At 39.1% G+C, this 19,155-nt stretch overlaps 1 protein-coding gene across 3 annotated transcripts in view; it reads right to left on the bottom strand.

Annotated features, from left to right (window-relative positions):
• The window catches only part of LOC126365905 (glycerol kinase-like), a 145,526-nt gene that overhangs the window by 114,447 nt on the left and 11,924 nt on the right, over positions 1–19,155 (bottom strand). For all 3 annotated transcript variants that reach the window (XM_050008627.1, XM_050008625.1, XM_050008626.1), the window contains 2 exons: positions 9,871–10,088; positions 5,091–5,200 (listed from right to left, as the gene is read on the bottom strand). In XM_050008627.1, coding sequence (XP_049864584.1) covers positions 5,091–5,200; positions 9,871–10,088 — 328 coding nt within the window. The remainder of the gene's footprint in view (positions 1–5,090; positions 5,201–9,870; positions 10,089–19,155) is intronic.

Below are 19,155 nucleotides of genomic sequence, written 5' to 3'. Positions count from 1 at the left end.
AGTGCCACCCACTACCCAACACCCGCCACCCACGCACTTTAAAATGTCCCTCTACAAAAATAGGCATTCACAGACTCTTAGATGCTGGTTTGAAAGGCAACCATTTCAACAAAAATCAGCTGGGTGATGCTCCGTCACTGAACTAGTTTCCGCTGGCCACAAACAAAATCTAAGGGTGCTGAAAGGGATGCCTATCATGCCAGCATCTTGGAATCATTGAATGGCCATCGCTGTACAAGCACATTTTTGAAGAGCCCGACAAAGAGTGCAGGTCGCACCAAAAATGTTGCCAAAATAGGGGAATTGTGAGGGTGGGTGGGGGAGGGGTGGGGGGAGTGTCTTAGAAGGATCGTTTTGCACCCTCCTCCCCCTACTCCGAGATCATCTCATGCCCCAGGAAGATGCAAAACAGCAGGATGGATAAAGCATAATCATTGTTTGCTGCTTCGAATCACATTCAAATTTTATTGAATGGTTCCAAAAGGTCCCTAGTAGTTCCAACCTATACACCGGAGCAAAAATTGCCATATTGCTGCAATTTCAAAGGGGTCCACCAACTTTCAATGGGGTTTGAGTGCCACAATGTCCTTAGAGAAGGATGATTCATCCAGGGGATGTCAGCAATGTCAAAGGTTGTCAAGAATGTTGTTCTGTTGCTCATCATACTGTGAACTGTTGTTTCTGAAGGCAATAAGGGTGGGAATCAATAACCCAAGAGAAGGGGTGGTTTCATCATTACCCTTTATGCCACACTAAATCTTTTCTTATCAATTCTGAGGGCAGAGTTTCTGAAATGTTTTCCTCAGCCACCCATTAGAAAACAATGTGATTTCACATTGGGCACCACAATTCTCACCACCATTGAGACATCAAGAGAAGGCGTGAATTGTGGGCAGGCTGGCTGTGACAACTTTCCCATCAAGTGACATAACCACGCTGGCGGGGACAGAATTGTGGTGAAATTTGTGCAAATGTGAAATCATTAATCTGCCATACATCTCACATGAACTTCTGAGTTTGGGTCATCTTTAGCATGTGTCAGCATCTCCCTATATGAAGCATTGGTGAGCCTGAGGGTAACGCTGCAGGGTGTCACACTATTGAACCATATCTATATCTGAGGAAGGTTGTAGGTACCACTGGAGCCAAATTTCAAACTTCTGCATCACAATAGGAGACAATTATGTGGTTTTAAAAAAGTGAGCCTTTAATTGTGTTCCACAGTGTAGATATTAGTGTCAATGATGTTGAGAAACAGCTGAAATCAATAAAACTGAACAAAGCCCCAGAGATCAATAGAATCCCTATCAGATTCTATACAGAATTTGTGGCTGAGTTAGTCCCTCTTTTAACTGTCATCTATCATAGATACCATGAATAAAAAACCATGACGAGTAGTTGGAAGAAAACACAGATCACACCTACTACCTACAAGAAGGATATCAGAAGTGATCCACTAAACTACTGTCCAATATCATAGATAGCCAATTGTTGTAGAATCTTAGAATTTATTTTGAGCTCAAATGTAATGAGGTATCTTGAACAGAATGATGTCATCTATGCCAACAAGCATGGATTCCAAAAACGATTAACCATGTTAAACCCATTTCCCACTTTTCTCACGCGATTTAGGCACAGTATCTCTTGATTTCCTAAAAGTATCTGACTCACTACCACATCCATGCTTATTATCAAAATTATGATGTATGGGGTATCAAGCAAAATTTGTGGCTGGACTGAGTATTTTTTGGTAGGGGGAATGCAGAAAGTGATGTTGGATGTAAAGTCACTGACAAATATAGAAGTGAATTTGGGTGTGCCTGAGGAAATTGTATTAAGATCCCTGCTGTTCATGTTGTATATTAATAACCTTACAGACAGTGTTATTATACCCTCAGACTTTTTGCAGATGATGCAGTTATCCGTACGGAAGTACTATCTGAAAGAAGCTGTAGAAATATTGAATCACACCTTGAAAATATTTCAAAGTGTTGCAAGGATTTGCAATTTGCTTTAAATATCCAGAAATGTAAAATTGTGCACTCCACAAAATGAAAAACCAGAGTGTAATATGACTATAATATCAATGAATGACAACCAGAAATGGTCAAGTCACATAAATAACCGGGTGTAACAATTTGTAGGGATATAAATGGAACAATCACATTGGTTTAATAATAGGTAATGCAGGTGGCAGAATGTGGTTCATTGGTATAATACTAGTACAATCAATCTACAAAGGAGGCTGCATACAAAACACTCATGTGTAACAACCAAGTGCTTCACTTAAGTGTGTGGAACCTGTACCAAATAGAACTGAGAGTGCATATTGGACAAATACAAAGAAGTGTAGCATGAACTGTCACAGGTTTTGTTCAACCCATGGAAAAGTGTCACAACAAAGTGGAAAGAACTGAACTGGCAGCTGCTTGAAGGCAGACACTAGCTATTGTATGAAAACCTACTTAGAAATATTCTGGACCCAACTCAAAGTGATGGAGCTAGGAATATATTACAACCCCATACGTGACACTTGCGTAAGGATCATGAAGACAAGATGAGACTGATTACAGTAGACAAAGAGGCATTTAAGCAATCATTCTTCCCACACTTACATGTGACTGGATCAAGAAAAAGCCCTAACAACTGGTACAATGGAATGTACCATCTGCCACGCATTTCACAGTGGGTTGCAGAGTATAGGCGTAGATGAAGATGCAGATTTATGGTGTCATATAGTGTGTCCCAGTAGCAAGATTACAAAGTTGACCATTGTGAATTTCAGTTATATCCAACTTAGAAGCTAGTTTGGAGCTGGCTTCATTGTTGGAGCATTACTGTGGACAACTGGAATTGCAACTGCAACAGCTGAGAGGCCTGTTGTTTCGAACACTACTGGTTGACAAAACAGTTCAATCTTGCTGTTTTCATGAGCAACCTGATGAGCAATAAATCTGAATCCTTGGTGGTGGATGAGAAACTTTGTAAATGTTTCAATTTGTTGATAAAGTCTGCTCTGCTGCTCATGAAATCTCAAAGATTGGTTCAGTTGGGATCGGACTTGTACGAGGCATGTGAACTAACACCTTTCTCCGGTGCTAAACAAATCACAATGTCTTGATTTAAGGATTCAGTCCATCATTGGTTAAGTCAAGCATGTCATTAGAAGAAAAACCTGTTACAATGTAAGCATGACTCCAGTGGCACTGAATACAGGCAAAGCCCACAAAGCAAAATAAAAACAGTCCAAGAAAGCTTACAGTTTGTGACACACTATCTTCATTCCCCCATAGACTCAATCCTTTCTTTCCTATTAACTTCACCTGGCCCTAATTAGCCTAGCATGTCATCACCCTCAACATTGACCTACGCCTCCCCAATGGTTCCATGAAGAGCACTGTCCATATCAGGTCCATGAACCATCAACAAAACCTGCATTTTAATATCAGATGTTCCTTCCACTAAAAAGTCTGTACACATATAGTCTGCTCACTCATGGACAGTACATCTGGAGTAACAAGTAAATTCCTACCCAGTATGTTGAATGTCTTATGAAGATTTCCACAGACCAATATTAGGCCTACCTCCAAACCTATTGCACAAACAGACCTCATAGATAATATCCACATGGACCTCTAATCCTCTGACCAACCCCCATGAACTACCTGCAATGAAATGACACCCTCAATACTTCGTATTACCCGAGCTGAAACAACGTAACAGCATTCTTCAACTAATCCACCATACAATCCTTCGTATCTCTCCCAAAGTGGTATTCTACCACCCACCCAGCCTATGATATATCTTGCTCTGTATTTATGCCGCACCTACTTCCAACCATGTATCACAGGGTTAACATCCCTGTGGAAGACTTAGGTGCAAAACCTTTTCAATGCACCCACCCAGAACATCCTGTTCCAATCCTGCTCAGGCATATCTTACCCTTTAGAATGCTCGGACATCTGTGAAAATAGCACATCATATAAAAGCTTTTCTGCAGGTTTTGCACAGCCTTCTGTGTGGGCATGACCGCCATCCCATTGTCCATCCAAATGAATGGCCACTGGCAAACTTTGTTTAAGAGCACAGTTGATCGTCCACTAGCAGAGCATAATGTACTTGATTTCAATGGCATCCACACAACCTGTAACTCTGTATCACCCCGAACACCAGCTTCTATGAGTTAATAAATGTGAACTGTTCTCAAAACACATCCTTCAAGCATAACTGCCCTGGTCTTAAACTCTGCTAACCACCTCCAATCCTAGCTCCATTCCTCCCACTTGAATTAATCTCTACATATACTCCGACCCCCTCATCTCCCTTTTCCACTGCTTTCTCTGAGCTACCAGACCAATGCACAGGGACTGCACCATGATGAACTAACAGTAGCCATATTCCTATTCCTCACCCCAGTCAAGCTCTAGTGCTGGGACACTGAAATTAGCCAGGGAAATTTAGTGAGTCAGAGAGAGAGAGAGAGAGAGAGAGAGAGAGAGAGAGAGAGAGAGAGAGAGAGAGAGACAGAGAGAGTTTTACCCCTTCCATTATTTATATTCCATTCAAGTCTCACCATTGTCATGATTTTAAAGCTTTTCCTAAAAAATTTCTGGATTATTTTTGTGTCCCTTGCTAATTTAATACATTTACTTGGCAGTTAATTGTCATTGGTTTAGTTTCACACTGAGTTTCACTGAATGGGCCTACTGATAACAGTTCTCTGGTGCCTACATTCATTCACTACTCTAACCCACTACTGCATTTAATTACTTTAAAAAAAAAGCTTCAAATGAGTCAAAATATACCATACGCCATTAACAATTTTTTACCAAGTACTATTTCAGTAATTTAATTGTACCACGCCAACCTTCCATATACAATGAAATACATACACTTAAGTTTTTAATTTCAGAAAATTCTTTTTTACAGAATCTTGGGAGTCTTGGGAGCGTACTTAATGCTGGTCACGGTTAAGACATATGTTTCCTTCATTCTTCAAATGTACGATAGCAGTGCATATTCAATGTTTCAGAAATCGTTATTATTTATTGTTATGGAGAAACCAAAATACATATCAATATAAGACTTACTTGCAAAGAGCGTTGTCCCACTGAAGTGTGCGAATATTCATTAACATTGTCCTTGAGGCATTCGTAACATCAGTTATGTGAAGACCACCGTTAGGCCCTCCTGTAAGATTCTATGAAATAAAATCAGATTGACAAACAAGGAAAATAAACTGAAAACTCTGCATTGCATACAAATAGTACACAATATTGGACCAATGGAAAGATACAACTTGCAATGAAATTAAGGGGGTTTAGCAGTGAACTACGGTACATTAATAAAGATTACACAACCTATACAATTCTGTTTATAATGAATATTGGCATAGTTTCCCATGCAAGTTACAGCTAGTTTAGGAAAATGAGCCCTTAAAATGCAGAAAAGAGTTAGTCCACTCCGAACAGACTTGTCACTGTCACTTTTTCATCTACATGCTATCTGACTCATGACAGAAGGGAAATAGTAGAGATAAATTACAGACCATAAACAATGAATAAATTTTCATCTCCCAAGATCACTAAAATCATTTATTCATACAGGTTACCACTTTCAGTAATTCTCTTTTGTTATATGTGCAATATCTCAGAAACAAACTAGACATTCTACAAATATTCATAGAGGATCACTTGCCACATGTACTAGTAATAATGGAACATGGGCTAAAATGCAGTGAAATAATATATTATAGATTAGAAGGTTACATACTAACAAATAGTTATTGTAGGCAAAACTACAGTGTGGTAGTTTATGTTAATAAGGATATAGAAGCCAAAAAAAATCCTTTCTTGAACACTACACCAAAGAAGGATCAATTGAAATGACAGGTATTGTACTCCACAGTAATGATCTTAAGTTACCAAAGCATGAAGTGATTGGAGTATACAGACCACCAAATGCTGAGGTTATGCTGTTTATGGATAAATTTTGTAGTGTTATTGGTCAGGCCAATTCTAATGACCTTACTATATTACGTGACTTTAATATGGATGCATACTCCAATAGTATAGTAAAGTTGAAACTCAAGTGATAAACTGACCTCATACAATCTTGTAAATATAATGAACTCTGACACCAGAGTGACAGACACATGTTCCACTAGAATAGATTATGCTATAATCAACAAAGATGTTATAGATAAGGTAAATTACAGTAATTTAGATTTTCTTTATTCTGACCACTTCTGTCAGGTGATAGAATACAACAATTCAGTTGTGCATAAAATAACAAAAATTGTGCTACAGAAACGAATGCTGAATACCTCAAATATTAATGCTCTTAAGGACAAACTACTGAATGAGAAGTGGAATTCTGTGTACCATGTAAAAGGGTCGGATGAGAAATGGAATGAATTCTACTCAACCCTACTGCATCATTATGAATATAGTTTTACAGTCAGAGAAATCGAATAGGTAGTTACAAATGGAAGTAATCCTAGACTAAAACTCCCAACAAATCTGATTATGTTCAGGCAGCAAGTACATGATCTAAACCAGCTTTATAAAGTTACTACTATGCAGGTTTTCAAGGAAAAATACAATAGGGCTAAGCAAACTTTTAAAACTGAAATGGTTAACCTAAGGAAGCATATTAAGAGCAAAACAATAGAACAGTCTGACAACATAAGCAAAGCATCTTGGAAACTGATTAACAAATACTGAAAAGGTCCCAACAACATGAACATGGAACCGCTCAGCACAAGACATGATGGTCATCATCATTATGGCTAATTATGCCTTTCAGCGTTCAGTCTGGAGCGTAGTCCCCTTTATAAAATTCCTCCATGATCCCTATCCCGTGCTAACATTGGTGCCTCTTCTGATGTTAAGCCTATTACTTCAAAATCATTCTTAACCGAATCCAGGTACCTTCTCCTTGGTCTGCCCTGACTCCTCCTACCCTCTACTGCTGAACCCATGAGTCTCTTGGGTAACCTTGCTTCTCCCATGCGTGTAACATGACCCCACCATCTAAGACTGTTTGCCCTGACCACTACATCTATAGAGTTCATTCCCAGTTTATCTTTGATTTCCTCATTGTGGACACCCTCCTGCCATTGTTCCCATCTACTAGTACCTGCAATCATCCTAGCTACTTTCATATCCGTAACCTCAACCTTATTGATAAGGTACCCTGAATCCACCCAGCTTTCGTTCCAATACAACAAAGTTGGTCGAAAGATTGAACGGTGCACAGATAACTTAGTCTTGGTACTGACTTCCTTCTTGCAGAAAAGAGTAGATCGTAGCTGAGCACTCACTGCATTAGCTTTGCTACACCTCGCTTCCAGTTCTTTCACTATGTTGCCATCCTGTGAGAATATGCATCCTAAGTACTTGAAACTGTTCACCTGTTCTAACTTTGTTCCTCCTATTTGGCACTCAATCCATTTATATTTCTTTCCCACTGACATTACTTTCATTTTGGAGATGCTAATCTTCATACCATAGTCCTTACATTTCTGACCTAGCTCTGAAATATTACTTTGCAAACATGATGGTAACATTATAAAAGACCCAGATAATATATGTAATATTTTTAATAACTACTACATGTCTGGTGAACAATCAACTCATATTATAGATCCACAGGTAGAGACTCAATGCCATCTCACCCTGTGTACCAAATTTGAATTTGTGGAAGTGAATGAGCAGGAGGTTCGCAGGGCAATATACATGCTAAAGAAAAAATTTTCATCTGGATGGGATGGTGTATCCAGTGCTATTACTAAAGTGTGCTTAAAAGAAATCTCTAAACCTCTTACTTACCTGATTAATTGCAGCATTAGAGAAAACATGTATCCAACAGTTCTAAAAATGAGTTTAGTGAAACCAATTTATAAAAAGGGAAATAAGAAAGATGTCTCCAACTATTGACCAATCTCATTAATTCCCACTTTTAGTAAGATATTCGAAAGCATTATCCTTTCTCAGCTAAGTGCCTTTTTCACAAAACATAAACTGCTTGTAGATTCGCAGCATGGCTTCAGAAAAGAGCTAAGTACAACCACAGCAGTTTCACAGTTCATCCATGAAGTTTACTGTCTGTTGAACCAGAAGATGCAGACTGCAGGTATATTTTTGGACCTGACAAGAGCATTTGATACGGTAAACCATAGCGTACTTCTTAAAAAGCTAAAATCTTATAGTATTGGGGATCAAGCCATGAATCTTCTAACCACATACCTGCTAAATCGTAAGCAAAGCACTAAATGTCAAATGAACTAGATAATAAAAGTATGAACTCCCAGTCCACCAGTGTACCTGTATTACAAGGTATACCACAGGGCTCAATCCATAGACCCTTTCTCTTCCTTATTTATATTAACGACATTGCACAACCCATTAACTCCCATATTGTAAGCCATGCAGATGATACGTCAATCTTATTCTATGGGAGTGAATCTGATGAGCTAGAATCTCTTGCTACTAGTGGTGTAACAGAAGTAACAAAATACTACAATGATCAGGGACTCAAGGTGAATGTCACAAAATCTCAACTACTGACATTTAAAACAGGCAGTTCTCACCACAACAATATGAATAGTGTTTGTAATACCTCTGCAACAGAAAATGGCAACTGTAAATTCCTGGGTGTGTATGTTGATCAAAATTTGCGGTGGACATACCACATTATTTTCAAATGCGGAAAAGTCAGTAGTGCCATATATCTCCTCAGCCAGCTCGCAAAGATAGTTTCTAGCCAAGCACTGAAATTAGTATATTACGGAACACTTTACCCCTTTCTCAATTACGGAATTGAAATGTGGGGCTGTGCAGCTGATGTACATTTAAAAAGAATACTACTACTACAGAAAAGGGCAATAAGACATATACATGGGATGGGACATAGAGATTCATGTCGTGAAGTGTTTGTGCAGCACAAATATCTGACAATATATTCTCTGCACATCTTCAAAATAGTTGTATTTTTTATAAGTCAACCAACAGAAGCTATCAAGGGCAATAATTTACTTGATCACAACACTAGAAAAAAGTATAACTATTTCCGTAACGGAACAACGATAAAAATGACTGATAGAAATCAATATATCAGTGGTATGATTTGGTATAACAAGCTACCAAACTCTCTAAGAACATACATGGGAAATGTTTTTAAAACAAAATTAAAACCTTTTCTTATAGAAAAATGTTTATATTCTTTCAACAAATTTTAAGATAGTGATAGTAACATGAGGCATTAGCATATCAGTTGTAATGTGATAAATGTAAAAAAATAGACATAAGAATCAACAGCTACAGAATATAGTGTATTTTATAAGTGTAAATATAACCATAGTATTAAGTCCGACTTTTGCAAAAACAATCATTACGATGGCTCCACGCAAAGAAAATGTAAATAAATAAATAAATATTTGGATCTATGTTTACATCGTTACATCATTACATAGCCTTCACCTTCACTTCAGTAAGTGGTGCTATACAATGTATGTCCATGTTGATATCATGAGTTATACTAGAGGTTGGTATATCAGTTTTAAAATAACAGTTATAGACACACATATTAGTGCACTGTTTTACAAGTGTGTGTACATAGCTGTTTGCATAGTACCACTTAATGTACTGAAGGAAAAGGTTATGCAATGATGCAAACTTAGAACCAAGATGGGAACAGAGAATTGCCGAAACTGGTCATCTACGTGAAAAAATGATCTTAGCAATCTCGGCAGCTGAAAATTTATTCAGTGTTCACAATACTACAGATTGCCCCACACTCACAATGTCAGAAGTGTATAAGCATTCAACTTACCATTACTCAAAATAGACAGAAAGATTAAAAACCTACCCATATGAGCCAAGTGTCCACAGTGCCAAATAAACATGACTTATTCTTAACTGCCTCTCGTACTTCAGGAACATTGTCCATCATCCATTTCAGTTTCAGAGCACTGAAATAAGTGCTTACTGGAAGCCCACACAAAGGTTTGAAGTAGTCTTGATTCCTGTCACGTACATTCTTTAATAAGTCATCAACTGTCTCTGTATTTCTCACATCAAGCCATACTGGAAAGTCAAGAGTTCGAGAGCCAATCAGTTTTTGTATGCAATCGTGTGGACAATACTAAGCACATGGTTTGACACATCAACAAACATCAAACAACAAAATTTGACGTTATCAAATTGGAAAACACAATCTGTTCTGGAAATATTTTTTTTACTCACAGTTATCTTGATCTGCATTGGACTTACAATCCAGTTGATGTCATGTGACTTTATTGTCATAAACTTGTTGTCAAGTGACTGAGATGGGTATTAATTGAGTGTTTGATGTGTTACTTTTGTAATAAGATACTAGTTCTAAGTTGGCCCATAAGATATTGTTATGGTAAACCATTGTACGTCTTTTCCTATGCAATCAAGAAAATTGTGAAACTTCCTGGCAGATTAAAACTGTGTGCCCGACCGAGACTCAAACTCGGGACCTTTGCCTTTTGCGGGCAAGTGCTCTACCATCTGAGCTACCGAAGAAAGACTCACACCCGGTACCCACAGCTTTACTTCTGCTAGTACCTCGTCTCCTACCTTCCAAACTTTACAGAAGCTCTCCTGCGAACCTTGCAGAACTAGCACTCCTGAAAAAAGGATATTGCGGAGACATGGCTTAGCCATAGCCTGGGGATGTTTCCAGAATGAGATTTTCACTCTGCAGTGGAGTGTGCGCAGATATGAAACTTCCTGGCAGATTAAAACTGTGTGCCTGATCGAGACTCAAACTCGGGACCTTTGCCTTTCGCGGGCAAGTGCTTCAGTAGCTCAGATGGTAGAGCACTTGCCCGCGAAAGGCAAAGGTCCCGAGTTCCAGTCTCAGTCGGGCACACAGTTTTAATCTGCCAGGGAGTTTCATATCAGCGCACACTCCACTGCAGAGTGAAAATCTCATTCTGGAAACATCCCCCAGGTTGTGGCTAAGCCATGTCTCCGCAATATCCTTTCTTTCAGGAGAGCTAGTTCTGCAAGGTTTGCAGGAGAGCTTCTGTAAAGTTTGGAAGGTAGGAGACAAGGTACTGGCAGAAGTAAAGCTGTGAGTACCGGACGTGAGTCGTGCTTCCGTAGCTCAGATGGTAGAGCACTTGCCCACGAAAGGCAAAGGTCCCAAGTTTGAGTCTCGGTCGGGCACACAGTTTCAATCTGCCAGGAAGTTTCATATCAGCACACACTTCACTGCAGAGTGAAAATCTTATTCTGGAAACATCCCCCAGGCTGAGGCTAAGCCATGTCTCCACAATATCCTTTCTTTCAGGAGTGCTAGTTCTGCAAGGTTCGCAGGAGAGCTTCTGTAAAGTTTGGAAGGTAGGAGACGAGGTACTGGCAGAAGTAAAGCTGTGAGTACCGGTCGTGAGTTGTGCTTCGGTAGCTCAGATGGTAGAGCACTTGCCCGCGAAAGGCAAAGGTCTCGAGTTTGAGTCTCGGTCGGGCACACAGTTTTAATCTGCCAGGGAGTTTCATATCAGCGCACACTCCGCTGCAGAGTGAAAATGTCATTTAAGAAAATTGTGAATACAGAGTTATGATCGATAATAAAGGTGAGCTAAATAAACTCGAGATAAAATCCAAACTATGAGAGTAACAACCAACATGGAAACATTGCAACATGAAGAGTTACATTACTGACAATAGATTCAGCTTCTGAACCAACATCAATCTGAAAAGATAATGCTGAAAATCAACACATTGTTGAAATTTTATGAGGTTTTGGGATTGCAGACAGATCACGTTGACTTCTTGCGACAACATTTCGGCTGGCAACCGTCCAGCCATCTTCAGGTGAGTGACCGTCACTGTAGACTGCTAATTCCCGATGTCAGCTTTATAGAAAAAATTTGGACAGAGACACATACGCATTGGCAGCCATCGCAGGAGCATCCTCTATTGAAATCCACGCCATCTACAATTTGTGGGACACAGGGAAATACACATTGGTAAAACTAAAAGTCCACCCTCTGTTAGAATGCACGCTCATGTCACTTGAAACAAATGTCAGATGTCACCAGACATGTCCTTATGAATTTAATGTTTTGTCTCAGAAGAAATTAAGGAGATCACTGGGTCCCAAGCCTTGTCCAGATGGAAGCTGCCATCATGATTTATATGAGCTTGTGCTAGTCGTATTTCCTCATATTCTTTAATTACTGAATCCCTAAAGGATTTTCCAGGGCCAAGATTTTTGTGGTCAAATAATCCATAGAGTGTCCTGTGGTAATACAATGTTCAGCTGCAACCAACTTACTGGACTGGAAATGGTGAGTGTGGCACCCACCTTCAATGCACCTTTCATGTACTGTGCGTATTGTCTGACCTATGTAAGCTTTCCAACAATGGCAAGGAAGTTTGTAAATTCTGGCCTTCTGCAAATATACACAACTCCTTGCCAGTGTGGCAAACCTTACACAATCCATATGATACACACAGTACATGAAAGGTGCATTGACAATGAACGCCACACTCGCATTTTCACGGTCCACTAAGCTAGACATAGTTGAGCACCGTATTAAACATGGTGCTCCATGGAGTATTCTGCCATAAAAATCTTGGCTCTGGTGAGATCCTTTAGGGATTCAGTAATTAAAGAATCTGTGGACATACACCTAGCACAAGATCATATAAATGGTGGCGGCATCTTCCATCTGGACAAAATTTGTGACTCTGTGATCTCATTAATTTCTTCTGAGAGAGAGAATTTCTTTCATGACACATTGGCGACATCTGGTATTTGTTTTTAGTGATGCAAGGGTGCATTCCCATAGAGGGAGGACATGCAGTTTCACCATACACCTGAGTGCAACAAATGGGAAAATATTTGAAGAGGCTGCAGATTTCGATATATTCCTGTGACAGCTGCCAATGTGCTTGCACCTCCGTGCCAATGTTTGCTATAAAGCTGATACTGAGAACTAGCAGCCTCCAGTGGTGAGTGCTCACCTGAAAGTGGCTGGATGGTTGCCAGCCGAAATATTGAAGCAAAAGTCAGCATGATCTGGTTACAGTCCCAAAATCTCATAGAAGCAGAAGTATGCCGGGAAAACTTCAAGAATCACATTCCTGAAATTGATTTTTTTCATCATTTTGTTTTCACTTCTGTAATTTCTATGCAATTCGACTGATGTTGTAAAGACACAATTTTCAGTGTTATAAAATACCAATGTCTTATTAGAAAGAAAAAGAGAATCACTGTACACCCGGAATTATATAACACCATAATGAAAAGTAATACTGAAAACAACAACAATAAACATATATCACAATAATTTGCTTCACTTTAAAAAAAATCTTTGTAATGGACAAGGAAAAAGGAAATTGTCAACTGTGGTGTAAGAGAAAATAGGACACTGTCACAGCAATGCTCTTACTGCCCCGAGCAAATACAGGTGAAAAACTGAAGTAATTACAATTAAGGCATGTCAAGTCAGTTGATTTGAAATTTAATATTCTGTTTTTGTCTTGCATAATTGTTTATTACATGATTGATTGTTTATTCTGTTGTGTGTCAAGACCAAAAGTGATTTAACACACTGAAGGTAGAATCCACATTGCGGCAGCCACAGGTGATGTATTTGCCCACTGCCACATCTGAAGCAAGAAAATCCTAGCAGTGACTGTTGCTAACCACAGATTTTTCTTGGACACTAACTTATACAATTGTAATTAAATGAAAAAATGAAAATCTGTATATCTCTAGTAGAAATGTAATCATGTAGTCAGTCAGGTTTTCCACTGATGGCATTCAGTCTTTCGTACTACCATAGAAATAAATGTGTTCTGAGTTGAAAGTCAATTTCACTATATACTTATTTTCAGAGTAGGAAACATAATTCTACTTTAAGAAGATAATTTAACGACAGTTCATATGCTGTACATGCACGCAATTCCAAACAAATCACAGAAGAATTTTGGAGTTTGGTTCATTTTCTTGAGAAAGCTAATGCAATCTGAGATAAATGAGTTCTGGTGTGAATTTCAGTGATTATATATATAAATAAAACATTTTAGACTGATAACCATAAGAATAACCCATTTTTACAACAATGAGTGATTGCAATTTTTTTCCAATCCAGTCAAATCCTGATAAAACAGAGTAGTGAGTTTAATGGGGAAATATTTCAATAATTTACTTCGTAGCCGTATAGCCGTAGCCTGCAACCATTGACAACTTTGATAAGAGACAAGCGATAGGCCTGCTAAAAAGCGGGCTGCAGATGGTGACAATGAGACATTGCGACTTGGCAGTTGCAGATCAAAGCAGATGATGACAACCAAACATCGCAACCTGAAGGTGGCAGTCTGGCATATTTTCTGTCTGGGGCCCTACACCATGTTCCAGCTAACAGTTTACCACTAACCTTATCCGGTGAGTTCCGTTAATGTAAGCAGTGAAACAGATGTGCAGTCTCGCATAAAACTATAAGGTAAAGTGTTTTGAGTGCCTGACAAGTTAGTTTAGTTATTACATATTTGCACTGTAAAGCATATAAACTACAATTAGTTATCATGTCTGAGGAAAGCTTTCATGAGGAGAACACTGGAAATTGTTGCCTAAAATAGTATCAAAAACACGGTCACATTTCCAAACCATTTCTTTTGTGAACTGGTACTTTCTTCTTTATATTTGTTTTGCAAATGTATTGGACAGATTACCCTTTTTCCCAATCCACTAAGTCTATAATGTGGTAGTTTTGTTCTTGACCACTTGTAGATTTAACAAAAAAAAAAAAAAAAACCATAGTTGTGCACCTGTATCAATGATAAGGACAGACTATCTACCACTGATTTTACCTAGCAAAATTACCTTTGCCACCTGAACAAGTCCTGTCTTATTGGATTCACTTTGCAGAAGGGCAGCAGGGAGCAGTGGCAGGATTACTCCCATTGGTTTTTCCCAGATTTGCTTTCCTTTGAGCACTCAGCAGCCTATTTGCTTAGTCAAGAAACTTGTAGACATGGACAATTTGCTCTCTCTTGTTCAATCTTTCAATAATAGGAACATGCCAATGCTAAACACTCAGGAGCCTTGTAGCCCAGCCGTCTGCAACAAGTGCTGTGCACTTCGGCAATGAATGCACATCTACTGGGTTTACCCGGGTGGAACAGCGGATGAACTGCCAGGACTCCTCACGCAGAAATGCAAGTTGTACTTGGCAAAGCACACTTCACCTCAGCACTTATGTCTGGGTCAATCTCATAAACAAATACATATACAAGGTGAGCATCTGCTTTGCTGAGTGGTAGCTCATTCTCTTCATCATTGTCCCACGTTGCATACATACAGCATGATACTGTTCTCTTTCGGTTAGAAAAATGCTCCAAATCATCTCCAGAATTTTGATTCAGGATGGAAAGTTTTTCTCTACAGCAGGTAATATGCTTATCTCTGCATCTACCAATTAGCCCTTTTGCAACAATATCAAATGTGCTGGTATATTGCAGTCTTTCCACAGAATTAACATAAGCACATGCCTCCAGCAACTCCTACCAACAATTCATAACCCCATGCCGAAATTTTCTCTGCCTCCATTAAATTCCGTATGAAAGCCTAGACTTTTTGCCTGGTTTACCTGAGTAAGTGGGAACCTAAAAACCCATTGTAACATCAATTACCAAGCAGTATGGTACCAGCCATGGGGACCCAGGATATGGGGAAGCAAGGCTAACACCAGACACAGTGCTGCTTCGTGGTGTCACATTCATTAATGCCTCATTCAGATGCCTTCGCAGATCTTCATTCTCCACTGTGAGTTGCTCCAGCTTTGCTTGCATTTCTGGATCCATTTCCAGCTAGCCCTATGGCCTACTGGTGGACATCCCTTTGAACTACAAGCATCAAACAAACAACCAAAAAGTCTTTGGTGGCAGCTATTGGTGATATCTCTGGCAGTATTGGCCCAGGTGGCATCATCTCCCTAAAAGCAAAGTTGGTGACTTATACTTGCTGATAGATGAAACAACATGGCAGTGTCAAACAGCAGCACATTGTTTCCTACACTAGGGTGGGTCATAGTACCCGCACCACAGCCTTGTGTAAAAGTGACAAGAGGAGGCTGAGAGGTTGGATGGCGTCATACAGAATCAGTGGCAACAGCCCAAGGTAGACTGTGGCATGCAGCCCGAAATGACTGCACTAACCCCTCGTCTATTGCATCGCAGCACAGAGCCAGACAGCCCTACACAAGAATTTCACACATCCACTCGTGGCTTCGTAATTTGTATGTAGAACTTCAAATCTGAAAACTGGATGAATTCGGCATTCTGATTCTGATTCCAGTTTGTACACCCCCTCAGTGGTGAAGATAGGACTGGAAAGTGGTGTGGGCCTGTAATTAATATACAGTACTCAGGTTTAGAAAAGAAATCAGTTTCTTTGCTAATAGGGATTACATGGTGAGGATTGCTAAATGCAATATAATGGTAAGAGAGATTTAGGAACCAGGTTTTAAATTGTAAGAAATTTTCATGGGCAGATGTAAACTCTGATCACAATATATCGGTTATGAACTGCAGATTAAAACTGAAGAAACTGTGAAAAGGTGGTAATTTAAAGAGATGGGATCTGGATAAACTGAAAGAACCAGAGGTTGTAGAGAGTTTCAGAGAGAGCATTACAGAACAATTGAGAAGAATGGGGGAAAGAAATACAGTAGAAAAAGAATGGGTAGCTTTGAGGGATGAAATATTAAAGGCAGCAGAGGATCTAGTGGGTAAAAAGATGAGGGCTAGTAGAAATCCATGGGTAATGGAAGAGATTTTGAATTTAACTGATGAAAGGAGAAAATATAAAAATGCAGCAGCTGAAGTAGGCAAAAAGGAATACAAATGTCTCAAAAATGAGATCGACAGGAAGTGCAAAATGGCTAAGCACAGATGGCTAGAGGACAAATGTAAGGATGTATCACTAGGGGTAAGATAGACACTGCCTACAGGAAAATTAAGAGAGATCTTTGGAGAAAAGAGAACCACTTGTATGAATATCAAAACCTCAAATGGAAAACCTGTTCTATGCAAAGAAGGGAAAGCAGAAAGGTGGAAGGAGTACATAGAGGGTCTATACAAGGGCTACGTACTTGAGGGCGATATTACAGAAATGGAAGAGGACGTAGATGAAGATGAAATGGGAGATATGATACTGCGTGAAGAATTTGACAGAGCACTGAAGACCTAAGTCGAAACAGGGCCCCGGAAGTAGACAACATTCCATTAGAACTACTGATAGCCTTAGGTGAGCAAGTGTATGACACAGGTGAAATACCCTCAAACTTCAAGAAGAATATAATAATTCTAATCCCAAAGCAAGCAGGTGTTGACAGGTGTGAAAATTACTGAAATATCAGTTTAATAAGTCACGGCCGCAAAATACTAACAAGAATTGTTAACATACGAATGGAAAAACTGGTAGAAGTCGCAGCCGCAAAATACTAACAAGAATTCTTTAGAGACAAATGGAAAAACTGGTAGAAGCCAAGCTCAGGGAGGATCAGTTTAGGTTCCTTAGAAACGTTGGAACACATGAGGCAATACTGACCCTACGACTTACCTTACAAGATAGATTAAGGAAATGCAAACCTACATTTCTAGGATTTGGAAACTTAAGAGAAGGCTTTTGACATTATTGATTGGAATATTCTGTTTCAAATTCTGAAGCTGTCGGAGGTAAAATACAGGGAGCGAAAGGCTACTTACAGTAACGGCAGTTATAATAGACGAGTGTCATGAAAGGGAGGCAGTGGTTGGGAAGGGAGTGAGACAGGGTTGTAGCCTATCCCCGATGTTATTCAATCTGTATATTGAGCAGGCAGTAAAGGAAACAAAAGAAAAAATTCGAGTAGGTATTAAAATCCATGGAGCAGAAATACAAACTTTGCAGTTTGCCGATGACATTGTAATTCTGTCACAGGCAGCAAAGGACCTGGAAGATCAGTTGAACATAATGGACAGTGTCTTGAAAGGAGGATATCAGATGGACATCAACAAAAGCAAAATGAGGATAATGGAATGTAGTGGAATTAAATCAGGTGATGCTGAAGGAACCAGATTAGGAAATGTGACATTCAAAAGTAGTAAATGAGTTTTGCTATTTAGGGAGCAAAATAACTGAGGATGATCGAAATAGAGAGGATATAAAATGTAGACAGGCAATGTCAAGGAAAGCATTTCTGAAGACTAGACATTTGTTAACATCGAGTATAGATTTAAGTGTCAGAAAGTCACTTCTGAAAGCATTTGTATGGAGTGTAGCTAAGTATGGAATTGGAACGTGGATGATAACAAGTTTAGACAAGAAGAGAATAGAAGCTTTCAAAATATGGTGCTACAGAAGAATGCTGAAGATTAGATGGGTAGATCACATAACTAATGAGGAGATACTGAATAGAACTGGGGACAAGAGGAGTTTGTGGCACAACTTGATTAGAAGAAGGGATCAGTTGGAAGGACATGTTCAGTGGCATCACGGGACTACCCATTTCGTAGGCTACAAATCATAGAGGGAGACCAAGAGACGAATACACTAAGCAGATTCAGAAGGACGGAGGTTGCAGTAGTTACTTGGAGATGAAGAAGCTTGCATAGGATAGAGTAGCATTGAGGGCTGCATCAAACCAATCTGTGGACTGAGGACCACAACAACAACAATATATTCTTCATTGATTTGTAACAGAGGCAGTGCCCAGCATTTCAAAACACTTGCAGTCTGAAAAATCAGTACCGATCAGTAGTGATGTACCACAGTAATTTATAATTATTGGCACGTTATACGCTTTCTGATTTCTTTATGTATATAATTTCTTTATTTTTATATCCATAGCCTTTATTGATAGTTAATCTTATTTGTTACAAAAAATAAATCAAAGACTTATGCTCATAATAAGCAGTTATGGCTGAAAGTTACCGATATGTTTGATTGCAAAGATTGTTAATAAACTCAATGAAATGGAAAAGAAAGACCTCTATCAGGCTCATGTGATGCTGTATGCATTACACCAAACAAGTTCCGGCATGGAGAAGTATATTACCAAACAACACACTATCAGTCATATAGGAAGTTCATAACATCATGAAACAAATCATGAAAAACTTATTAAAA

This window comes from Schistocerca gregaria, chromosome 4 (genome assembly GCF_023897955.1).
Source record: "Schistocerca gregaria isolate iqSchGreg1 chromosome 4, iqSchGreg1.2, whole genome shotgun sequence".
NCBI classification, from domain to species: domain Eukaryota; kingdom Metazoa; phylum Arthropoda; class Insecta; order Orthoptera; family Acrididae; genus Schistocerca; species Schistocerca gregaria.
Note: the sequence above shows the minus strand (reverse complement) of the source record. Positions and strands in the feature narration are given on the sequence as shown.